The following is a 16,207-nucleotide window of genomic DNA, read 5'->3' as shown; positions in this document are numbered from 1 at the left end:
AACCAGCCTCCACCCTTGTGGAGGATCTGTCAGACTCGATGCTGCAGTTCTGAAGACTGTATGGTGGGAAACTAAGACTGGATCTTAACATAAATACAGCATTCCTGCTGTAAAATATAGTGGTGGCAGAATAATGCTATGGGGAGAGATTTTCTTCAGCCAGGACAATGAAGCAGGTCAGAATTGATGGGAAAATAAATTTAGCTAAGTACTGTCATATTCAAGGGTTTTGAGGTTGGACCAAAGTGCAGAACATGGAGAGTAGGCTGCGTGGTGAGTAGATGAAATTTTAATGTTGAAGATGCACAACAGACTTACAGGCAGGCAGAGTACTGTGTACAGGCAGGCAATCCACAGAGAACAGGTTGAGGAGGCAAAACAGAAAACGAACCACAAGGAAGAACTCGGGAAGATAACAAGGCAGTTGACGAGAGGAACCAGCAGGGAACAATAAAAACCAGTAAGCCTTTATACAGAGGGAGATAGAGTATGGACCAGTGGAAAGGTGAGGCAGGTAATCAGAGAGAAGATGGAACAGGTGTGGAAACAAGCTACAGGGAACTGAGGGGAAAGTTTCTGATGAAACTAATTAGCCGAGGGAAACTAGACTAAATAACAAAACTCAGGGAAACAGATCTAAAGGAACCTATAAACATAAGTACAAGAACCTAGAAAGTAACAATTAACAGAAGTAATCTGAGGACATGGATGAAGACTTAATAATAATCATCTTTATTGGTCATTGCACATGTACAGGGGTTGGACAATGAAACTGAAACACCTCGTTTTAGACGACAATAACTTATTAGTATGGTGTAGGGCCTCCTTTTATGGCCAATACAGCGACAATTCATCTTGGGAATGACATATATAAGTCCTGCACAGTGGTCAGAGGGATTTTAAGCCATTCTTCTTGCAGGATAGTGGCCAGGTCACTACGTAATACTGGTGGAGGAAAACGTTTCCTGACTCGCTCCTCCAAAACACCCCAAAGTGGCTCAATAATATTTAGATCTGGTGACTGTGCAGGCCATGGGAGATGTTCAACTTCACTTTCATGTTCATCAAACCAATCTTTCACCAGTCTTGCTGTGTGTATTGGTGCATTGTCATCCTGATACACGGCACCGCCTTCAGGATACAATGTTTGGACCATTGGATGCACATGGTCCTCAAGAATGGTTCGGTAGTCCTTGGCAGTGACGTGCCCATCTAGCACAAGTATTGGGCCAAGAGAATGCCATGATATGGCAGCCCAAACCATCACTGATCCACCCCCATGCTTCACTTTGGGCATGCAACAGTCTGGGTGGTACGCTTCTTTGGGGCTTCTCCACACCGTAACTCTCCCGGATGTGGGGAAAACAGTAAAGGTGGACTCTTCAGAGAACAATACATGTTTCACATTGTCCACAGCCCAAGATTTACGCTCCTTGTACCATTGAAACCAACGTTTGGCATTGGCATGAGTGACCAAAGGTTTGGCTATAGCAGCCCGGCCGTGTATATTGACCCTGTGGAGCTCCCGACGGACAGTTCTGGTGGAAACAGGAGAGTTGAGGTGCACATTTAATTCTGCCGTAATTTGGGCAGCCGTGGTTTTATGTTTTTTGGATACAATCCGGGTTAGCACCCGAATATCCCTTTCAGACAGCTTCCTCTTGCGTCCACAGTTAATCCTGTTGGATGTGGTTCGTCCTTCTTGGTGGTATGCTGACATTACCCTGGATACCGTGGCTCTTGATACGTCACAAAGACTTGCTGTCTTGGTCACAGATGCGCCAGCAAGACGTGCACCAACAATTTGTCCTCTTTTGAACTCTGGTATGTCACCCATAATGTTGTGTGCATTTCAATATTTTGAGCAAAACTGTGCTCTTACCCTGGTAATTGAACCTTCACACTCTGCTCTTACTGGTGCAATGTGCAATCAATGAAGACTGGCTACCAGGCTGGTCCAATTTAGTCATGAAACCTCCCACACTAAAATGACAGGTGTTTCAGTTTCATTGTCCAACCCCTGTACATTACAATGAAATTTGTCCTCTGCATTTAACCCATTCCTTACAGGGAGCAGTAGGCTGCCATTGTGCAGCGCCTGGGGAGCATTCTGGGGCCAAGGGTCTTGCTCAGGGACCCAGAGTAATCTGTGGGATACGAACCTGGCCCCTTGTGTCCCCTCTGGAACACAAACCTCCTGTTCTAACCACTAGGCCACCACTCCCCTTGACTCCCCTTAACTGGGAAAAGTAAACAAACACAAAACACTAAGTGGCCGATCGTGTCAGATATGGGATGATCCTGCAAGAAAACTTGTTAGGGGCTGCAAAAACTGGAGACTGGGGTGGAGGTGCACCTTTCAACAGCACAACCACCTTCAACATGCAGCCAGAGCTATAATGGAATCATTCAGAACAAAGCATTTTCATGTGTTAGAATGTACCAGTCAAAGTCCAGACCTAAATCCGATTGAGAAACTGTGGTTCGACTTAAAAACTGATGTTCACAGATGCTCTCCATCCACTATGGCTGAGCTTCAGATTTTTGCAAAGAACAATTGACAAAGTGTCTAGATGTGCAAAGCTAGTAGAGACATTATCCAAAGGACTTGCAGCTAAGATTGCAGTGAAAGTTGGTTCTATTAACAACTGGCTTTGGGTGGCTGAACAGAAAAGCACCACATTGTCCTTCCATTTTACAAATATGTACTAATGTGCATTGGTGTGTCGCATCATATACATTATTTTGAAGTTTATGGTTGTAACAAAGGTTCAAGGTGTATTGATAGATTTGAAAAAAAAAACTAACACTCACAATGACTGATACTATTAGCAGGCTCAATACATGGAATTTAGTATTGTAATATTCGCATAGTTTGGCTGGAAAAACAAAATATTGAAACTGCTGCATGTGAGCTAAAGCTATGCTATCATGACCTTAGCTCCCATCAGTAAGAAATTCTTGAGTTATTATAGGCTAAAATCCACTTTATTTGGGGACCTAGTCTGACTTGATGTTGGGATTTCACTCCTAAGCAACATCCACCTCATGCAGGTAAGGTAACAACTAATTCACAGAAACCGAACATGAACAAACCATTACCCTGTCATTGCATTATGTAAAGCTGCTCCCGTCTGATTCAACGTGTATAGTTTGCTTAAATTTCTCACACATCTATAAAGAAGGTTTCACAGTTTAAACTATATGATTTAGTAACCTCTAGAGGCAAACCTAAAAGCAACAATGAATTCTTGATGAGTGAAATCATTACATGGCATTTCTGTTGGCAGCTGGCTCCAAATCTTACACTGTGTAGAGCTTAGGTCCTTAAAGAAAAAAAAACAACTGCTGTGTTTTCCATTTACCCTCAATTTTCTTCTCTTTCCACCCTTTCTCTTCTTCCTTTTATGCTCCCCAGGTGGACTTTGCTTTTATTGTATGGCAAAGTTTTCCGGAGAGGATTGTTGGTTATCCAGCAAGGAGCCACTACTGGGATAGTTCCAGATCACGGTGGGGCTACACCTCCAAGTGGACAAATGACTACTCCATGGTACTTACAGGAGCAGCTTTTTACCACAGGTACACAGCCATAAATGACTTCCAGCTGACCAGCAAAAGCCTCGCACTTGTTTTTATTCACAGAATCGTTCTCCTCTCCTCAGGATTTGCTTTTAAAAATATGAAACTGGAGAACAAGAACAAATGCAGTAAGATACAATGGAACAGTTTGGATGTGATTGGGTGCATTAATAGCCACTTTTGTTTTTTAAATTAACTATATACACAGATTTTCGTATCTAAACCTTTTTACGATAAGCTTTAGTTGCATTTTCTTCTGCCCCTGGGTAACAACACATAATGTCTTAAAGCTCTTATTATTTTTATTTACCAATTACAGGACTTGTATATGAAATAAAAACTCAGTAACATCCACAATATTTTTTCCTGTTTAAATATAGAGGTACGTACATTTCCATTTTTAATGTTTCTTAAATAGCATATGGAGTTGCTAACAGAATTGAGAAATATCATATTTATCAAATTCTGGTGTGGAAAAAATCCATAAATTAGATAAAATGAAGTATTTACAAAATCCAGAAACAGATAGTTTAATCGTCCTACTGTTGGAACCAGTTTCCCACTTTGAGCTCCTTCAGAAAATCAGTAAATCCTGACTTTGTTTCAAAATATGACTTAATGAAATTTTTGTGTATAGTGTAGTAGGCACTAACAACATATTCAGGTCACATGACCAGATTGTAAGAATATTTTTTGGGAAAGCTAAGAATATTTGGTTTTTGGTATCACAAATCACAGATTTTGTTTTTAAGAAATCTTAGACATGTATAATAATCAAGTTCAGTTTAAACTAAATATTTTTCTTTGATAAATGTATATTTTTTTATTGTAACTTTGATGCAACAAGCTTTGGTGTTGCAAACAGTTGTTGTTTATTCAACCTTTTGCTTTTTCATGCTCTTGCATTTTTAGTTGTTTCCTGCCAGAAAACATTTGGCATGAAAAGGAGCCATCTTTCCCAAGACTTTACATGTCAACCATGCATCTCTTCAGCCTGCCAGCGGGATGCTTTTAACCTGCTTGGACAACCTGTGATTTGGAGCAGCATTAGGCAAACGTTTTGCCCATGGGCCAAAAACACCAAAGTCATAGTATTAGCAGGCCACAAAAATGTTTTGAAAACACATGCTGCATTTAGAAGAGTTTAGTAAATAGTGGTGCCCAGGTCTGCTATTGGACCTATCCACCCATCGTCTATGTACGCTTCTTCCGTTCAGGGTAGCAGGAGAGCCGATGCCTATGTCCAACGGTCTATGGGCAAGAGGCGGGGTACACCCTGGACAGGTTGCCAGGCCATTGCAGGACAAATATCCATGCACACACCCATTCACAAGGGCAATTGAGAGAGAGACTAATTAACCTAACAGTCATGTTTTTAGACTGTAGGAGGAAGACGGAGTACCCGGAGAAACCCCACGCATGCACGGGGAGAACATGCAAACACCATGCAGAATGACCTCAGGCCGGGAGTCAAACCCAGGACCTTGCTGCTGCAAGGCAACAGTGCTACCACTGTGCATCCCCGTTATTGGTCCAACGTACTTAAAAATTTAAATGAAAGCAAACAACATGGTTGATTAAAAATGAATACCTAAAATGTACATAAAATGTTGGATTTTAAGAAGATTTTAAAAATCTCGCTATAAAACTTTTTCTAAAAAGTGCCCATCTATCCCAACTCCTTGTACTGGCGGGCCGAATTTGTATCACTGCCGAATTTCAGCCGGGGGCCAGGAAAACAATTCATACCAAGGATTGCAATGCAGGGGCACACTTTAAACACCCCTGATTTAAAGCAATTTTCTACAATCTGCCTTAGGTATATGAAACTGTGGTTATGTCATTCACATACTCATAATCTACCAGTCAGAGGTTGCTTGGAATTATTGTGGTTTGAACAGGGATCATGATTTGTCATATTTTGTAAGAATCAACTGGTCCAAACGGGTTTTAGAAAAGAAATAGAAAAAAAATGTTTCCAGAAAATAATACACAATTAAATGATTTGTGATATATAGGGATGTTATGATTAGCTCTATAATTCAGAAAATAACTATTAAAAGAAATTATTAGTATGTAATAACTTTGGTACATGGGGGAAAATGGTTTGTTTACAGGCATGCAGATACTACCACTACCTGCTGGTACGAAGAGGGGGTTCAAATGGTTGAAGTTGCAAACTTGATCATTTTGTGCTGAACTAAATGATCCATCAGACCCATCTTGGTGAACAATCCAATTTAGTTGGTACGGCAGGTCCAAGCAGCCTGTGGAGCCTTACTGAGATCATGAACCACATTTTGGATTTGGAGCAATCTTCTCAGCAGTATAACGGTTGTGCAAACAGACAAGCTTTTCATTATTTACAGTGAAGCTTGTTCTTTCATTGCTGTTGGCGCTTTGTATTGTATTTGTTCTGCAACGAGCTTCATGCGCAACCTTTGAAACAGCCACCTTACACAGCATACATTTCATTCACTGAGTTCTTTTTACTATGTATTTTTCACTGGAGAAGGATCTGAAACTATAGCTTTCTGTACTACCTTGTTAACTCAAAGTGTTTGTCAAAAATACAATGCTACATATGAAATTAAAAAAAGGTAAACTCAAGTATGTAGCAGAGCAGAAAATTGAACAGCCAAGCTTGTTCTTCTCCAAAGGGAGTGTTATACTTGTCATGCAGATAAATGGCTTTCTCTTCGTTCCATTGTTTGGATGCTGAATGCACCCCTTTAGTCCTTTTGTTATTTGGACTCTAAAGTGCCAACAAAAGGAGACAACACAAATTAGAGGTGGTGTATGTATGTAAGAGAGAGCGACCGCAGACCTTGGCAGGGAGGTATAAGACCTGACAGTGATCTAGTGCTCCTATGCTGGGAGAGCAACCCAACAACAGTACTGAATATAAAAGAACACACTAGAAGCTGTTAGAAGAAGATGAATCCAGTACACTGAACCGCATCTACCTCCTTGCTTTGTGTTTGTGTATCAGATACTACCACTACCTGTTCACTCACTACATCCCAGCCAGCCTGCTGACCATGGTGGACCACATGGCAAACTGTGAAGACATCCTGATGAACTTTCTGGTTTCAGCCATCACCAAACAGCCACCAATCAAAGTCACACAGAAGAAGCAGTACAAGGAGACTATGATGGGCCAGGTAACAGAGTTTCATACTTAGACACTTACCCAGAAATCCGTTCACTATATAATATGTCCATTCATTAGCTTTACTATTAGAATGTCCATAAGTGAATTGGCAAGTTGCCATCAGGATTTAAAGCCAAAACAAATCCTAGTCAAGAGCATTTAATATCACCCTACATTAATGCAGGCTACTATTAATTCAGTAAATATTTCAAGATGCACTGCAGTTTCCAGTTTATACTAGCAGTGGGCCAGTTCCAAAATTAGAAATAGAATGTTGCGAAACTTGTGTTAAGTGAGCTGCTCTTGACACTCAAAATGGTTTTGCAAATGTAATAACTGCACAAAAATGCAGAACAGAAATACAGCAAGCATTATTTCCATGATAGCTTTCCTCCATTTCTGGGTCTGTGCTCCATCCTAGTCATTTCTGTCCAATGGGAGCAATGATGCATGGCTTTGTTTACAAGTTATAGTTCTCTTGCAAAAAGTACAATAAGTCCGCTTTTGGTCCAGACCAAACAACTGAACCAAGGGACATTAATGGTGTGATTACACCCACAGAAATAATATTTTTGATGATAATATGATTTATTGAGGTGCATCTGTTCCGGAGGACTATGCAGATACCCAAAATGCAGATAGCCAAACCTTCAGATTCCACTGCTCTGAAAGCAGGAAGAGTTTTTATGAAAACTGGGCTGTCCAAAAAGAGAGAAAATATAGATAAAATAGTCTTTTTTGGATTATTAAAATAAAACTGTGTTTAAATGTGGTACCAGGTGCTGTAGAAGCAACGTCTTTGTTCTCAGGATGTCAAACCACTATGTTTTACCCTCAGATAAATACAGTCAACCTTTCATGCTCAATTTTACACTCAAAATCAATTCAGCAGGACCAGATTACCAAAATGACATTGGAAGTCTTTGGAGTGTAGCAGGAACAGACAGAACCTGTAAAATTCATAATGAAAGAATGTTTTGTTTGCAGGATATCATTAATAAATTATTTTGGAAAGGTTAAGGTGAAAGACCATAAGGTATCACTGAAGAAAAGAACAACAGCAAACACATTTGTAATCCATGATTCTGACCAAATAAAACACTGATGAGTAAATATATTGAACTCTGTAATAATGCTATTGCCAGCTACTATCATACCAAATTCACTGAGGTGTATCCAGTGCCTGAAGTGGAGAATGATTGCAGCCATAAGGCAGCACAGGGACTGATTTTAACAATCAAAATGAGTCAGCAGCAGATTTAGACAGAAACAGGGTACTTTATATATTATTAAGCAAGTCAGAAAAAAATGTTATTCTTCAGAAAACTGTCCTCTTCTTCTACTCAATTGAGCTACTGATATGCTCAGGTACAATTTTAATTGTTGAGGTCTTCCAAAATAGGTTTTATGTCTCGACAGAAAATATCCATTCGCTAAAGCTGTACATAATCTGGCAGTTCTGTCCAGACTGGCAAAATGGGAAACAGACAGTTAGAGAAAACAGTTTAGATAAAAACGTTTGATACGTTTGTGTTTAAAGCATTCAGAGGTCAGCTCCTTAAATGTTTTTGGTAGAAATTAGATTGTTACTTAAACTTTTTTTTACCAGTAGGTGTAGAGCAGGGGTGTCCTTGAGGACTCCAATCCTCAAGGACCAGTGTCCTGCAGGTTTTAGATGTGTCCTTGTTCCAACACAGCTGACTTAAATGTGAAGTGCCTTGAGACAACATGTGTTGTGAATTGGCGCTATATATATATATAAAACTGAATTGAATTGAATTAAATGGCTAAATTAACTCTCTCAACATGTCTGAAAGTTCTCCAGAGGCCTGGTAATAAACCAACCATTTGATTTAGGTGTCTTGACCCAAGGTGACATTTAAGAGATGTAGAACACTTAGACACCACTGGTATAGAGTCATTGAAAACCAACAGGCCCTGCAGCATGACATATATTCTGCTGAGTTTGTGTACTTGAATCATAAACTAAAAGGGGTATGTTCAAAATAATAGCAATCTGGAGTTCATTCAGTGATTTAATGAGTTCACTGAAAAACAGGTGCTAAACAGGTGGCCATAAGTTAGGAATGACAGCAGCAGATGATGTACATCCTGGTTGGAGTGCATTTTTCTCAAGAAACTGGGTTTGAAAACATAAAGAAGTGCAGAAGAAAAAGAAAAAGGTGGGCTACTCAGTAAATTGAGATTTTTTGGGAGGGTCCATGGACCGGAGATGGTCTGTCAGAGGATCCCCAAACACATATTTAAAGACACTGTACACTGTGAAGCACAGGGGCTGAGGTTTTATTGTATGGGGAAGTTTCTCTTACTATTCTGCCTAGCCTATTTATTACATGCTACAAATTGCACAACAGTTTGAATACATCAAACTACTTTCAAAGGTCATGTCGCCTTTAGAAAAACCCTTGAAATGGCTCTTTTAACAAGACACCCTCAAACACCATTAATTGAGCAGCATCTTGGGTCGAGACCAACAAGATCACATAAAGGTGCTGCCAGCCCAATCCCCATACCTTAATCCAAAAATTGAAAACTTGTGTGTTTACACCAAATAGGAATTGTAGCATGTTATCCAATTGTCCTGGGCTGGAATACCTGCACACAGGTGCTGGAAGTTTGTCGACACAGATGTGAAGCAGTTCTCTGTAAGGAAAGCAAAATCCTCAAGCATTTTTACATTAAATGGTTGAGTTTCTACAGAAAAATGCTAAAACTGTTATTTCCCAGTGCATTTAGATGTAAGCAGGAAAAAATGCATTGTAAGAATTTTGGTCTTCACTCACTTTTTTAAACACATTGTTATTATTTTGAACAAAGCTGTATTTATTTAAGATGAATGCGCTGTTAGAGTATTGTGGGTTGGGACCATTTCCCGCCCTCTTTGTAGTGTTTAACTGCAGTCGTTTTTTTATTAGGAGAACAACATGAAAGCAAATCCAGCTGCTTCAAATGGCTGCAGATACTTTTCAGTTTAAAACTGTCCTGGCCTTCTCTACGGGTGAGCCCAAAATGTGCTGTTGGTGTGTAAAAGTGTGTGTTCACATGGCCAGCTCAATGTCAGGTTCTGATTGATGGCCTGACCACAGGCAGGATGATGACTCTGCAGTATGAACTCGATGATTAATGTCTTAATTGTATAGGCAGCACAGCAAACCAAGATTTACCCCTGACTTCACTCATTTTACTTTTCCTGCTACCCTCCTCCTCTCAACTGTTGATTTGTGACTTTGCTTTAAGCAACACAGGCAAGACATTTAGCATTAAGAAGGCAGAAGCAACTGAATGTTTGGGAAACTTTAACCAACAAGAACAAAATAAATAAAGTAAAACAGAGGCTATGACTGAGGAATATTGCGTTTTCTGAGAAAATGTTGATTATAATGCCAAACCACTTCTGTCAATTGGTTTGTTGTAGTTTAATTATCCTACCTGATCTCCAACAGCCTCCTCAGCCACAGGATCAATCTCCTCATCCCAATGCTGAAGCTGATCAAAAGGTCTGCTGCCCTCTACTGAAACCCTGAAATTTCTCGCCTGCTGGCCATTGATTACATGGAGATAATAAAGCAAAATAAGCAGGAAATTACAGTGTTCAAGAATAAAATAGAAGACATTAAGAGGCATATATCACAATTATTCCAGCTTTTCATTTTATTTCTGGTTAGGCTTGTAGCTCATTATAGTTTTATACATTTGCATAACTGAAAACTAGAAATATGTAAAAAAGAAACAAAGTGACTACAAGGCAGTCAAGAACAAAGCCAAAAATTACCAAATAATGATGGCATTACACTAAACTAGGGCATAAATGCGAGGTCTGCATTAAACAGCTAACAAATCGGCATCCTAGGAAAGTGGTGAATTACAAACTGCCCAGTCTGTTTGTAATTCACCACAATGGCAAATGTTCACTTGTGACAAAAAACCTTAATTCACAACACAAAAGGTCGGGCAGCATTCACATGAAGACAATTTCTGATCTGGTTCTGATCAGCATTGTTACTAAATTGCGTACAGGCATGAGCCACAACATTCTTCTCAACAACTGTCGCCAGAAACGCCTAATTTACCTTAGCAGGTCATGCAACGGTTGTGCAAATCTCACTTTCGTAAGTCTGTGTTGTGGATTTAACTACGCTACAGTAATGCAGATTTCAAAATGTTATGCCGACGCCACAAAATCTGTGAGCAGTTTGTTTTACCACATCAAGTTACTTCCAGCTAATGCTACATATCGTCACCTTCCTAAAATATTGGCCTAGGTAATTTTTTCAAGTTTTTTATGAAACACAAAAAAACTTCACAAAATATACATATTTATTAACAATTTCACCCAAAAAGGTAATAACAACATATAAGTGTTGACATAGCCGTTTCTTATGGTCCTCTTTATTAAGTTTTCTCAATTAGATTATATAATGTGAAAAATTGAAAGAAAAACAGTTGATAAAGTAATCTTTAAAGAGAAAGAAAAAACAATTATTTGTTACAGCAACAGGTTCTGGAGCTCTTCCACTCTTTGCTAAATGCTAGCTTCATTAATGTAGTTACTTTATGGACAAAAATGCTGACTGAAAGACTAAATATCTATGCAATATTTAATGCCTAGCCTATTGAGGTAATCCTTATCTCTTACTAATAGGGGATGCTACATAGTTTTACATACAGAGTTTTACACACCCATGAAGTTTTTTTTTTAAAGTGTAAAATTCTGAAAAGTCAAAACAATAGTATACAGTAGTTCCACAATCCTTGATTACCGTTTGTTGTATAAGAAGATAAATAATTTGCCCGTCTCATGAAAAACTTGAGAGGAAATATTCAACTATTTCTACTTTAGAGGCATGGAAATGATAAACCTCACCCAGGCTAACGTGAAATCCTATGATTTAGAAGTATAACTTAAGGCTTGTAGAAAATTGTTCCAAGAGATCAAGGAAACGGTTATAGGCAGATACAGGTCCTTCTCAAAATATTAGCATATTGTGATAAAGTTCATTATTTTCCATAATGTCATGATGAAAATTTAACATTCATATATTTTAGATTCATTGCACACTAACTGAAATATTTCAGGTCTTTTATTGTCTTAATACAGATGATTTTGGCATACAGCTCATGAAAACCCAAAATTCCTATCTCACAAAATTAGCATATCATTAAAAGGGTCTCTAAACGAGCTATGAACCTAATCATCTGAATCAACGAGTTAACTCTAAACACCTGCAAAAGATTCCTGAGGCCTTTAAAACTCCCAGCCTGGTTCATCACTCAAAACCCAAATCATGGGTAAGACTGCCGACCTGACTGCTGTCCAGAAGGCCACTATTGACACCCTCAAGCAAGAGGGTAAGAGACAGAAAGAAATTTCTGAACGAATAGGCTGTTCCCAGAGTGCTGTATCAAGGCACCTCAGTGGGAAGTCTGTGGGAAGGAAAAAGTGTGGCATAAAACGCTGCACAACGAGAAGAGGTGACCGGACCCTGAGGAAGATTGTGGAGAAGGGCCGATTCCAGACCTTGGGGGACCTGTGGAAGCAGTGGACTGAGTCTGGAGTAGAAACATCCAGAGCCACCGTACACAGGCGTGTGCAGGAAATGGGTTACAGTGCCGCATTCCCCAGGTCAAGCCACTTTTGAACCAGAAACAGCGGCAGAAGCGCCTGACCTGGGATACACAGAAGCAGCACTGGACTGTTGCTCAGTGGTCCAAAGTACTTTTTTCGGATGAAAGCAAATTCTGCATGTCATTCGGAAATCAAGGTGCCAGAGTCTGGAGGAAGACTGGGGAGAAGGAAATGCCAAAATGCCAGAAGTCCAGTGTCAAGTACCCACAGTCAGTGATGGTCTGGGGTGCCGTGTCAGCTGCTGGTGTTGGTCCACTGTGTTTTATCAAGGGCAGGGTCAATGCAGCTAGCTATCAGGAGATTTTGGAGCACTTCATGCTTCCATCTGCTGAAAAGCTTTATGGAGATGAAGATTTCATTTTTCAGCACGACCTGGCACCTGCTCACAGTGCCAAAACCACAGGTAAATGGTTTACTGACCATGGTATCACTGTGCTCAATTGGCCTGCCAACTCTCCTGACCTGAACCCCATAGAGAATCTGTGGGATATTGTGAAGAGAACGTTGAGAGACTCAAGACCCAACACTCTGGATGAGCTAAAGGCCGCTATCGAAGCATCCTGGGCCTCCATAAGACCTCAGCAGTGCCACAGGCTGATTGCCTCCATGCCACGCCGCATTGAAGCAGTCATTTCTGCCAAAGGATTCCCGACCAAGTATTGAGTGCATAACTGTACATGATTATTTGAAGGTTGACGTTTTTTGTATTAAAAACACTTTTCTTTTATTGATCGGATGAAATATGCTAATTTTGTGAGATAGGAATTTTGGGTTTTCATGAGCTGTATGCCAAAATCATCCGTATTAAGACAATAAAAGACCTGAAATATTTCAGTTAGTGTGCAATGAATCTAAAATATATGAATGTTAAATTTTCATCATTACATTATAGAAAATAATGAACTTTATCACAATATGCTAATATTTTGAGAAGGACCTGTATAAAAACATTTACAGTGCATAGGTATTTGCATTTTTTGAACATTTTTAAATAAAAAATGAGGGCAGACCCTCTTCCCCTCCTGTTTTTCTTTTTAAATGCACTCTACAACAACACGTACAACACCACATTAGAGCGGGCTGAAGTAGGCTTTGCATCTTTCCTCACAGCCATTCTCTGTTTGCCATCTGAGGTTGGAGGCGAAGAGAAGGAGCAGCCCTTCTGGTCGGGGTCTAGGCTGGGGTTGATAGTCGGGTCTTGGGGGTCAATTGGTGCCTGGGCTGGTATCTTGGCCGAGTAGTGTGCGGTGGTGATTGGGATGTGACTTCGCTTTGGTGGAGGGGCTTTCCGGTCTGCTTGGTGCGGCGGGGTATGCCATGCGGGAGTGTGTGCGGCAGGCATGCTGGGGGAGATAGGTGGATTGGTGGAGAGGAGCTGATTGGTGTTTCTCCCTGCGCTGTCATTGCAGTGGTTGTGGGGGCATGGTTGGGGGGCGTTGGCCCCGGATTCATTGGGCCTCTTGCCAGGTGAGTTTGTCCCATCTTGGTGTGGGGTCAGGGGGTCTGTTGTGAGTATGGTGCTCAGTGGTGTCTGCTCTGTTGTGCTTACGGCGGAGGCTGGGGTAGCGTTGCGCAGGGCCTGAGCCTAGCCGTCGCGGCGCGCTGTGGTGGAGGGGAAGGGTGAGGGTGCTTGGACCGGGGCTGGGTGTGAAGCTAGTGCTATGTGGATGTGTCTTCAACGGATTCTCTTGTATTCTCTTCACCCTTCTTTCTCTCCTCTATTCTTTTCTCCTTCCCTCCCTTTTTTATTTTTGCCCCACCTACTCTCTTTCTTGCTTCTTTTTAGTCCTTCTTGCTTTCGCCTCTGCTTCCATTGTAATCGAAATAATCCCAAAGCAGTTTCTAATAAAGTTATAAATTATGTAGATAGATAGATAGATAGATAGATAGATAGATAGATAGATAGATAGATAGATAGATAGATAGATAGATAGATAGATAGATAGATAGATAGATAGATAGATAGATAGATAGATAGATAGATAGATAGATAGATAGATAGATAGATAGATAGATAGATAGATAGATAGATAGAATTTATAATATATATATCTTCTTCGCACTCAGACAAAAATTATAAGTGCTACTCATAACAAGTCCAAACAAGATATGTAAAAAAATAAAATAAGGTTTATAAACCAACAAACTTCAATGTATTTTATCAGATTTTATGTGATCTCTGACCATCTTATCTGTCCCTGCTAAAAAAAAAAAAAAGCCTCCCCACAGCATGATGCTGTCACCGCTATGTTGCAGCATAGGGTTGATGTGGGTAAAGTTCACATCTAAATCATTTTCCTCTTGCTTTATACTTAGGCACTACTTGTGTTGGTAGCTGTAACATGACAACATTTGAAAAGGTTTGGAAGCATTAAATACTTTGCAAAGCAATGTATATAGGACAAAGTTTTATTTTCCAGCCCAAATCTAATATATATGCAATTTTTTATCTGACTTTTGGACTTCTCACTCTGCCTTTGTTCTATTTTTTTATCACTTAAACCAAGGGCTCCAAGGCATCTCGTTGGGCTGACCCAGACCATTTCACACAGCGACAGACCTGCATGAACGCATTTAGCCGTTGGCTAGGTTTCATGCCTTTGTTGCACTCCCAGATGAGGCTGGACCCTGTCCTATTCAGGGATCAAGTGTCTATACTGAGGAAGAAATACAGAGACATTGAGAGACTCTGAAGGCGACACTCAAACAGCAATTCACAGAGGCTTATCAGGAACGTGGGTGGGTCTGGACTTCATGTTCAGGAGGACAAAAATATACACTGGATGGGATTCTACGAGAAGGACAACTTGCATACAAAAGATAAAAAGTGATGTATATGGAGGAAAACCAACTGCTTGTTTTTTATGAAAAATGTGAGAAATCTGTGGCAGAGCAACGAGCAAGTGTGCAACCCTGAGAGGTAAAAACTGGTCCCCCACATCATTAAAACCATCGGTTGTATGTGGAGCAGGTCTCTGTTCTGCAAACAGCTGAAAGGATAATGTGACGGTGTCCCAAGATTTGATTTGTGGTTGCTTCACCAGGATAATCCAATTCAACACCTCTCACTGTTTGCTTTTCCAGTCAATTTTATGCAGTGAGATAATCAATTACTCATACTCGGTTTTAATGTTGTGGCTGATCAATGTATGTGAATGCATGAAGGAAGGAAACATGCAACAAAAACTTAGACACATTCTAGACATTCACTATTGAAGACAGAAGGTATGTGTTTCATGGCCTGAAGAAGGCAAGTATACTGTGCAGCACATGAAATATGTTTAAAAAAAAGAAAGAAATATTGCCAGAGTCAAATGCCTCATGCTGAGGTTAGATGTGTACAGAAATCACCCAAAGTGGACAAAAAGAATGAAACTCCCACAGTCAAAAGCTATATGACACTTGTATGCTATTGTAGATTTTCAGCAGCAGCTGCTCGCTGTATAAATCCAATAAAAATTAAATAAAGAGATCTTATATAGAAGAGAACAGGGTGTCAACTTTCTTTCCTGTGTTTTGAGTTTGTGTTTCTGTGATCCCAAAAATGATTGGTCTTACATCCTTTAATGCTAAATAGGTGTACAGTTGTGAAACATTTATAATTCATAATACCAAAAGAAATGACAATTACTTCCATATGAATTCCCCCAAAAAATACACTGAATTACCTGCACTGGTTGTATAAATAAGTATGTAGAAAATAAAGGGCTATTTGTTTTGCATTTCTAGAGTGACTTGTTCCATAAAAAAAAAGAAAATGTCACCAAGTTATTTGTGTAAGTAACTGACCTTATTTTGTAGTTAAGGGTGTATTCACACCTGCCAGA

General features: G+C 40.0%; 1 protein-coding gene across 2 annotated transcripts in view; it reads left to right on the top strand.

The window, feature by feature from the left end:
- Nucleotides 1-15,869, top strand: part of LOC124881887 (exostosin-1) — a 381,563-nt gene extending 365,694 nt beyond the window's left edge. For both annotated transcript variants that reach the window (XM_047387779.1, XM_047387780.1), the window contains 3 exons: nt 3,419-3,579; nt 6,572-6,743; nt 14,888-15,869. In XM_047387779.1, the coding sequence (XP_047243735.1) occupies nt 3,419-3,579; nt 6,572-6,743; nt 14,888-15,073 (519 nt within the window). In that variant the 3' untranslated portion in view covers nt 15,074-15,869. The remainder of the gene's footprint in view (nt 1-3,418; nt 3,580-6,571; nt 6,744-14,887) is intronic.
- The last annotated feature ends 338 nt before the right edge of the window (nt 15,870-16,207 follow it).

This window comes from Girardinichthys multiradiatus, chromosome 15 (genome assembly GCF_021462225.1).
Source record: "Girardinichthys multiradiatus isolate DD_20200921_A chromosome 15, DD_fGirMul_XY1, whole genome shotgun sequence".
Classification (NCBI taxonomy): Eukaryota; Metazoa; Chordata; class Actinopteri; order Cyprinodontiformes; family Goodeidae; genus Girardinichthys; species Girardinichthys multiradiatus.
This window is presented reverse-complemented; position numbering and strand designations above follow the sequence as displayed.